The 9,153-nt window shown below is 37.7% G+C and overlaps 1 protein-coding gene across 1 annotated transcript; it reads right to left on the reverse strand.

Moving 5' to 3' along the window:
- Window positions 1–183: 183 nt before the first annotated feature.
- Window positions 184–8,070, reverse strand: LOC145469513 (putative RNA polymerase II nuclear localization protein SLC7A6OS). Its single transcript, XM_081453255.1, has 11 exons — window positions 7,993–8,070; window positions 7,723–7,815; window positions 6,882–6,949; window positions 6,048–6,146; window positions 5,725–5,792; window positions 5,056–5,199; window positions 4,121–4,233; window positions 3,286–3,376; window positions 2,545–2,636; window positions 1,854–1,952; window positions 184–1,219 (listed from the first exon to the last, which is right to left on the reverse strand). Exons 1-11 carry the CDS (start codon window positions 8,063–8,065, stop codon window positions 1,164–1,166), a joined length of 996 nt encoding a protein of 331 aa, XP_081309381.1. The 5' UTR covers window positions 8,066–8,070; the 3' UTR covers window positions 184–1,163.
- Between the last annotated feature and the right edge of the window lie 1,083 nt (window positions 8,071–9,153).

Raw genomic sequence — 9,153 nt, forward strand, 5'->3', positions numbered from 1 at the left:
TGTTAAAAAGAAAGTAACAGCAGTAACAAAGAGCAAGACTTTTTTGAATTTGGATAGAACAAGCAGAAATCATGTAAATAGGTATTTTTATAGCCATATTTTATTGTTATATTTTTTTAATGAAAAATGTAGCCTCAACACTCTCACATTTTAAATGTGTTAAATTAGTTTTTCGCATACATGTACATTAAAATAAATAAATTTTAATAACGGCGTATTTCTCCTTAAATTAAGGCTTGGCACAATTTAATATCATCTTAATTGTACTTGTAAACTAAACGTACAGAGAAAAGAACTATATTTTATAAGTAGCAATAACAACAACAAGGATGTTTTCAAATAAAACCTGTTTATACATCAAGTCCATCAAGGATCACTTACTCAATCACTCTGCTAGCCCGTGAGGGAGGTAATAACCAAGGTTATCACCCCCATCCCCTCCCCCTACCCCATCCTGACATTTTCCTAAGCGATACATTGCAAACAAGTGATGAAAGCACGTTTACAAGAATTCGATGAAACAGAAAGAACAAGTTCAAATTTATGAGCAATGAGAGTGATAACTTTGTTTGCTTGTGCCTATAGCAGCGAAACACCTAGCTGATCTCACGGTCACCCTGACGAGCAAGCGAGTGAGTGACCGTTGGCAGCCATAAATCCTGACAACTATCTCCCTAGTTACATAACGCGTTCAGTTGACGATAGTTCTAGCATAGGTTACCACCTTAATTATTCGAAATTTATTTTACAAAGCAAGATATCTGCGCATTACCATAATACAATTTTACAGGCGCCACGATCAAGCTGTAGCAAGCAATTCAATTAAGCATGCATCTTGTCCCAAAGCATTCCTGGCGAAGTTTCCTTTATTGGTCTAACTTAATTCCTCTCTCTACAGACAGAGCCGGGTAGAACTTTTTCTTGCCATATTGAGCTATTTCTTCTTCCAATCAAACTACTGAGACCATCGTCTTCAGTTCACGTCAAAGCATTTTCTTTATTTTGCAACAGCTTTTTCGCTTCCTTCATTCTCCCGACTCAGAGTACATTGATGCTAAGCCGATGTCTTGCAGCTACACAGGACGAAATCACCCGAACAGCATCTTTCCATTTCTGTCGTTTCGTGTAGGTGGCTTCGTACAAGTCGTCCATCTCACTAAGTCCTAGTCCTCATCGTCTGATAAGTCTTCGTCAAAAGCGTGTCTCCGATATCCTTCATCTAGAAAGACATAAAAGAGAGTCATCAGGCTCCTCTGTACCCTCCAGTAAGTTAAATGAACACCAACAGTGTTTGGGAATATTGTTAGTTCATAAGTTACTTCAGACTTACGCAAGTACTAGAAAAAGTAACGATCTAATGTCCCAACCTTTCGACGACCTCACGACGCCATTATCAAGGAATTAATAAGTTAGAGCGCGTTCAAAAGAGGTAAGACCTGTAGATTTACGTAAATGAAGTTAAGTTAGACAAAGGCTTAAGCGCGGATCGAGTCTGTTTGCACATCCAAGCGTGGTCTTAATTGTTTGATGTACAACATTTCGTTAATTAAACAGTCACAATTATTCGTGCATTTTTTCAAAACTTTGAAACAACTCTCATTTATTCATTCCTTAATAATGACGTCATGAGGTCGCCGAAACGTAGGGACATTATATCATTACTTTTTCCTTGCTTATGTATTTTAAAAGCATTAATAATAAGATTGCAGACATTAAGGGGGAAAATTGGATCTTGAACGTTACCAGAGAAAGAGACTTAGTTGGGGTAAGACCTAACGAGCTCGCCCCAAGCCCACCAAGAAGACCTCTATCATTTATTCTTTTCACTACAAGAGCTTTTGACGTTAGCTCACCTGAATCAAAGCCATAGTCTTCATAATATTTTCTGTCTTGTGATGAATCTGACCACTGCTCATCTTCATCTGGGTAATCATTCCGCCAGTTTCCTTCATCTATAAATTTCAAAGTGAGAAGGTTAAATTTTGGGGTTTCACTTCAGTTGCCATATTTAACAAACAATGCAAACTAACATTTCAGCCTTTGCTCGCTCCAGATATCTCGAGGATACCAAAATGTAACATCACGTTAAATAAAGTGAACAACGATTTCAACCTCTTATACGACACGCTTTTAAATGATTAAATACGACAAAATACAGTAAAAGCCTGGTTACAAGCCTCTCTGCATATCCGCCCCACCCCCCATCCGCTTATAGGTCCAGCTGTATATTGCGGTTGATAAGTTTTCCCGAGTAGAAATCTCCCCCCTCCCAAAAAAAACAACGAAAATATTTTCTTTTATTTCTTACTAGCACATAAAGTAAGTTAGCACTTACTGTTGTTTTTGTCAGTCTATTGCGAGACATTATCTTTTTATACTGCTTACAGAAACAGCAACTTTGGTTTAAAGCCCTCTACCCTGTTTGTAAGCCCGAATGGAAACGCCTTACTAAGTTACGTACAGTAGGCCCAGTGCTTATAGCGGTAATTCTATGAAATTAAAACATGTTTAGCTATTCCAAGCACAAACGTGTTGTCTACCAACCATTTGAATCGTCCTCGTCGTCATAAAGTTCACCAAAATCTCCCTCCAGGGTTTCGTGAACGAGATCAGAGTCAAAAGGCAACACTTCAACTCTACAGAAAAATATTGCAGATTTAAGCTAAGATTTTCCTAATCAGCTCTTATTTTTTGATAGGTTCACAATATAAACTTGTGGGAGGTGCGTTGGCTTAACCCTAACCCTAACCCTTAGTGCCTTTGACTCCAGAGTGAGCAGTCCAGCTTCAAGCTCTAGCCGGGGACATTGTGTTGTGTTCTTGGGCAAGACACTTTACTCTCACAGCGCCTCTCTCCACCCAAGTGTATAAATGGGTAACGGTGAATTTAATCGTGGGAGTTAACCCTGCGATGGACTAGCATCCCATCCAGGGGGGAGTAGAAATACACCTAGTTGCTTCATGCTACTGAAACCGGGATAAGCTCTGGAATGATGAGCCACTTGGCTCATATGCAGACTTTACCATGCCTTGCAATATAGACTACCTCCAGCCTTGAGTGCTCTCGTGTTTCCTACCGTTTTATTTCCTTTCCCCAACTATAACTGAAACTTTTACTATTGCCTTAAGCTCTCATCCAGTTCCTTATAAAAATTTTTTAAAAAAACCTCCCTCAAGTGCTATACTCGAATACACAAGATAACATATTCTTATAGACAAATGTGTAATACCTTGCTGATGAGCACCACATTCATGCAGCATTGACAAAAGAAAGTAAAATACTTACATATCACCCAGTCTTCCATAATTATCACTTGGGTAATAAAAGTCATAGACATATCCCTCTTTATCTGACTTTATCTGTTCTGTTCTTGGTCCTAACGCAAGGTATTCAAGACAAGCTTCAGTTAATGAAATGTGCACATAATGCTACAATACAAGTGTTAAGGTGTTACTTTCCACTGGCTGAGTGAAACGAAATAAGTGGAAAATGTTTTTCTCATACACTACTGTGTTGCATCTGCCATTACTGACCTTTTGGGCTTTTCTGTCAGATAAAACTCAGTTTGTGCTGCACAGTCCAAGGTATATTCAGTCTCTAATACCATGCTGAGGGAGGGAAGATGTTCAAGGCCTAGCTCATGAGCTTTTCAGCTCTTAGAGCCATACAATAGGAGCCCAGCTGGGCAATCTCATAGTCAATTGTCACACAGGAATTTGGCCGAGTAAACTCATGGCAGTCAGTCTGGCATGGCTACTAGTGGTATGTCAGAAATTCATTTAGTAAAAACACACAGATATCAGAGATAAACATCTCTGAGTCTGAGTCAATATCAAGTGTATAAATAAATTTGTGGAGGAAGGAAAACCTGATAATCAGAGAATAACCCAACATGTAGCTAGGGGCAAGGACAAAAAGTGGACCAACAATCAGTTTAACCCACATGGGATGCTGCAAAGAGGATTTGAAACAGGGCACATTGCTGAAAGGTGAGCATTCCTTCAACTGTGTTATCCCTGCTCCCCTGAAAATGTTTGCACAAGGCGGCAGATTTCCAGGGTTTTTAATGTCTACATCTTTCAAAAATCTGCAATTATCCAAACAATAAACTATTATTTACCATCAGACACTGTTAACTTTTCTCGAATCATTTTCACTGAGTTACAAAGAATAGCATTTGTATCTTCAGCCTGTTTTGCCTTCCTTGCTAATCTTTCTTGTCGTTTGGTGTCACTGCAATGAATAAGACATAGCATGCACATGTAAACAAAAGAAAACTACAGTGCCTATTAAGTGATGATGAACTTAAGATTTGAGGAAACAGTTGAACCAATGAGAAGAGACCACCCATGAGGTCAGGCTGACATAGTTGCATGGAGAGGTCAGACCACAGGGGAGCTAAATTTTGCGTGGCAGCCTGCAGTTGTTTCAGAGGCGTATTCTGCACACAAATGCATAAGTAAACCCCAAACTGCTGTATTCAAATCTAGTAATTTGAATATAATTCAGTGCGTCCAGGTCTGATCTCAAAGTTGCAATATTAAATTAATATCAATAATATCAATACAGTGGAACCCCATCAATACAGTCACCAATGGGCCATGAAAATTTGGCTGTGTTAACATGCGGCCATATTAAATTGGTAGGGTCAAATTTCACGACAAGTCTAAATTGACTGAAGTCTCAACGGGAATTTCACAATTTTATTCCTAAACAGCTGTTATTTAAGAAGCATCCAGGATGCAGATACAATTTTAAAAAAAACATTGAAACTTTAACCAAAAAATTATTAAGGATTATACAGGTTTAATGTGGCCATTGGCCTTATTAATAGGGTGGCTGCATTAACAGCCAAATTGGAGTTTCAAGAAGTAGTGCGATGTGCATACGTTTTTATCCCTAATTTATTCCATTCTTTTGTTATTTAAAGAACAAAACAAAAGAAGAGAATAAATTACGGAGGAGATTGCACACGCACTGAACTTATTCTTGAAACTTTGCTTTGGCTTCAAATGATAATAAAATCAGTTTAATATGTAGTAAAAATGTGCTCACCTACTGAGTGACTCTTCATCTTTGACAAGATCATAAACACTCAGAAGTCTTTGCACTTCTAAATCAACATCATCAACGGCTTCCTCTGTTGCTGCATCCGTACTCTGTGCTTCCTCAGACAATCTAGTGTTACTATCTGATTTGCTGTTAATAATAATAATATTTAACAAAATGACTTGAGTAATCTATTAAACTCAGAGAACCCTGGAAAGCTAGCAGTTGGGTGCATTTTTGGGGCAATAGGGGAAAGAAGTACAGTTTTTAGCTCTGCTAATAGTCTGTATTAATGCACCTGGTTTGTGTTGTGCAAGAGCATGATGTGGACTCCTATGGAAACAGTTACAACTATTGGGCACTTAGAAGAAGGAAAATCAAAGTGGTTAAGTGTAATATATTATGCAATTTTTGAAAGTAAATCAACTTGATTGAAAAAGCTGTTATGGAAATATATGTAGCTAACACGGCTTGCAGTGTAGTTGCACGAAAATAACACAAACAAGGTTTGTCAGTTTGTTTACAATAACCTTCCATTTTCTTTTCTCTCTACTACTAACATTTGCTTATATGTCTTCTCTTGTTGTTTGATACTAGTTGTAAGTTGTGTGTTAAAATAGATAAATAAAGAAAATTATTCCATGTCAAATAGACTAGAAGGAAAAGACACCATACCTAGCTGAATCTGTTCCATTTTCCCTGTTTGAAGAAATGACTTTGAATCTGGCTTCCTGATCTAGAAGCTAGTAAAAAGACACACAAAGAGGTTGGCATTAATTAAACCCTGAAGCCAAGGAGAAACATTGCACATTTGTATACATCACAACAGCAAAGGGTGGATATATTTCCTTTTGATAGTATTTTTATTTTATTGAAATATAAATCATGTATTACCATGTTCAGTACAAATGTAAATTTTTCAAAATAAATTCTTTGCATGCTTATCAACAAAGTAAGGGCATCTATATTTAAAATTAATTAATGCATAGAAGAAATACCTTCTTCTGTTGCCGCAGCCTATCTTGTATTGTTTGTTGACTGTGGATGTGAGATTTGGCCAGATTTTCATGGCTTATTGACTGCTTATGAATCTTGGCCTTAAACACAAAGCAAAAGCAACAGTCAAAGACCTTTGAAGTAGTATTTGAAATCATTGCAAACAAGAAATTATATTACAACCAGTTTGTCACCTATTCACGGTTGCCACAGGCATAATTTTTCAAACTTTCCTGACTCATCCCTCATAAAAATAAAATTTCCCTGACCAAATAAATACAAAATGTCAGGTACAATAGTGGCCTCTAGCCTCATTTTACAGCTGCCCTTTCCACTCTTTCTGATAAGTTTTCAACAACAATATCATTAAGATCACAGTAACCCAAAATGTTTATACAAGCCTTTAATGGTATTAAATTAGCCATGTTAAATTATTTCAGTTTTCCCAAGGCATTTTCTTTTAAATGTCAATTTCCCCTGACTCAAAATAAAATTCCCTGACTTTCCCTGACATGGAAGAATTTTCCTCAGTGATTATTTCCTAACTTGTGGCAGCCCCGCTATTACGTGATGATTTTTAGGGCTCTGTGGAGTGTTACATTCTATAAAGAAATATACAGTAAAAAAGAGAGCAAATGTTTCATTTACAGGAGAGCCTTCACTAATGGACACCAGCTATTAAGCAGACATCTCCTGAAGGTAGACACATGAATGTATGGACACTCCATCTTAGACCTTCAAAAGGCAGACACCTTTCCTAAGCAGACACATTTCCCAGGTCTGAAGGGTATCTACATATGGGTTGGAGTGTCAATTGTACTTCTGGGAATACATACCAGCAAGTCTTTTCTCTTAACATCATCTCCTTGTGGCACACTTCCAACAAACTTGAAAACTCGCTCAACTGAAATTAATGACATAAGACAAGATATTGAAACAAAAAGACTTTCACTTGTACACCCATGTAAATAAAAATATAACAAAAAGAATTGAATGCACAGTCACACAATGAAACCTCGCTTTACACTCAGCTTGTAAACATAGCCACCTTCTTGAACTGCCTAGTACATGAAATTATCCTTTGTGTATGTAATAAAATTCATTCTTTCTCTGCTCTCTGCCTTCTAATATGACGTATGTAACAATTACAGTGATTAGTAAACCTACATATTAATATAACTTAAGTTTAGGTTATCATATACATGTAGTTCTGCTTATCAGCTACATGTGAGAAATTGGTCTGAAAGCAAGACCTACAGGTAGCATATGAATGAAGTTTTTGACCTCCAGGCAAGCTACTCACAAACAAGTGTAAGCAGTAAGGGTTGAAAACTACAAATTTCTTTCACCATAATGTCAGCGGTCAAGATGAATACAATTTTTATTTTAAATTAAAATATAACACCACAACTACACTAAATTAAAGTAAAAGTGAATAATAAGTTTACACATTTGACGATTACCAGAACCTTACGTATTTGTTCAATATTATGCAATTTAATAATTACAGCCTTTGCCACATAGAAATAGACTAGTTAAATTTCCTTGTCAGACCTAAAAGTTGCTAGCGAAACCTGCGATGGATATAAAGTTACTATTAATCGCAGCATGGGTATTAAAGTTTAACTGGAAGAAATCTATACAGAATAAACGATGTCAAAGTTACTAGGCACACACCTGTTGATGTATCACTGGTTTTCAAATCAGTTATTTCCTTTGCACAGTCTTCGTTCTTTGCAATGTGGGGTTTCTTGAAAACTTGAGCGACAACTGGAAAATATGACCAGGCAGTGTGCTCAATAAGCTTAATAAACACTCGTCAGACGAGCAAATTTATAAGGGAACGACTCAGTTCAAGATGCAACATAAACAGGAACTTCTTTCAAGTTTTGAATTGCAAAGAAATAAAACAAAATGGTTGAGAATCAAATTAATTATTTTACTTACGTAGTGCATCCAGAGCATCTTCCGTCCTTTTTCGTTTTATTCTCAGGACCACAGATCCATGGTCGGCCGCCATCTTGGCAGCTCGTCTTGCTGAGCATGATGGGAAGCTTGGCTTCCAAAATTATACGTAGGCATGCAATGCATCCACGCGATGATAAAATTGTCTCTGTACCCGTGGTACATAAAAATTCAAAAGAAAAAGAATAGAAAACTGATGAGGTAGAAAAATGTAAAAAAGTGTCATTCACAAAATTATATGGATTTCAAGAGTCACACGTCTATCGGAGAGAACAATTTATTTCTTACTGTTCATCCTAAGCATTTATTATTACTATCATCATCATCATCATCATCATCATCATCATTATCATTCATTCATTGTGCTCGTTGCTGTTAAAGTTTGCTTAATCAACTCCCTAAATCCGAATAAACGGCCAAATAATGAACAGCCAAACGAGCACAAAACAAACGAAAGCCCGGCCGAACAAAAAGACGGCTGAGGGTGCTGAGAACATCTCTGCTATGAAACGAAATCAAAACATATAAAATTATGTTCCCGCCATTTCGTCTCAGGTAGTTTCGAGAAAGTCGCCTGGGCTGTACACGCATCGCGCGAGTAACATCCTTGGAAGAACTGGGTACCATGTCTAAAAATAACTTAAGAGGGATTACCTTAGGTAAAGGACATGTATGGGGGAGTCACTCTCTCACCTTGATAATCTCTTGTTTACACCCATTCTCGACCCCAGAGCTCTTCTCTTTTGCGCATGACGAAAGGCGAGAAAAGCGTTCGCGCGCGGTTAAGAAAGCGAAGAATCTGGGGTCGAGAATGGGTTTACACCAGGCTCCGGTTTTTCGAAGGCTTGATAACGCTATCCACCGGATAAATTGCTGTCCACTGGATAAGTGTTGGCAAAACAAACCACGCTATCCATTGGATGGTGATTTATGCGGTGGAGAACGTTATTCATCTTTCGAACAATCCGGGCCAAGGCGGCACCAGCGCGGACCTTTTTTTCCGCCTTGTTTACACGCCACATGCGCACTAAGGTTGACATTGACGTAATCAACTATGCTACCAAGTGCGCGACTAAAATGAAAGCAAAATTTTCATCCCGTGACCAAATAAATTTTAATTAACCTGTACTAAAACCAGGAACA

The sequence above is a fragment of the Orbicella franksi genome, chromosome 15 (assembly GCF_964199315.1).
Source record: "Orbicella franksi chromosome 15, jaOrbFran1.1, whole genome shotgun sequence".
NCBI lineage: Eukaryota > Metazoa > Cnidaria > Anthozoa > Scleractinia > Merulinidae > Orbicella > Orbicella franksi.

Bases quoted from the DNA above. Each gene is read 5' to 3' on its own strand.
- LOC145469513 (XM_081453255.1), bottom strand. From the start codon at position 8,065: ATGGCGGCCGACCATGGATCTGTGGTCCTGAGAATAAAACGAAAAAGG. The intron at 5,200-5,724 runs GTATGGTGTCTT...TATTATTAACAG, and splicing joins AATGGAACAGATTCAGCTAG to CAAATCAGATAGTAACACTA. The intron at 1,953-2,544 runs GTTGGTAGACAA...TGAAATTTATAG, and splicing joins CGACGAGGACGATTCAAATG to ATGAAGGAAACTGGCGGAAT.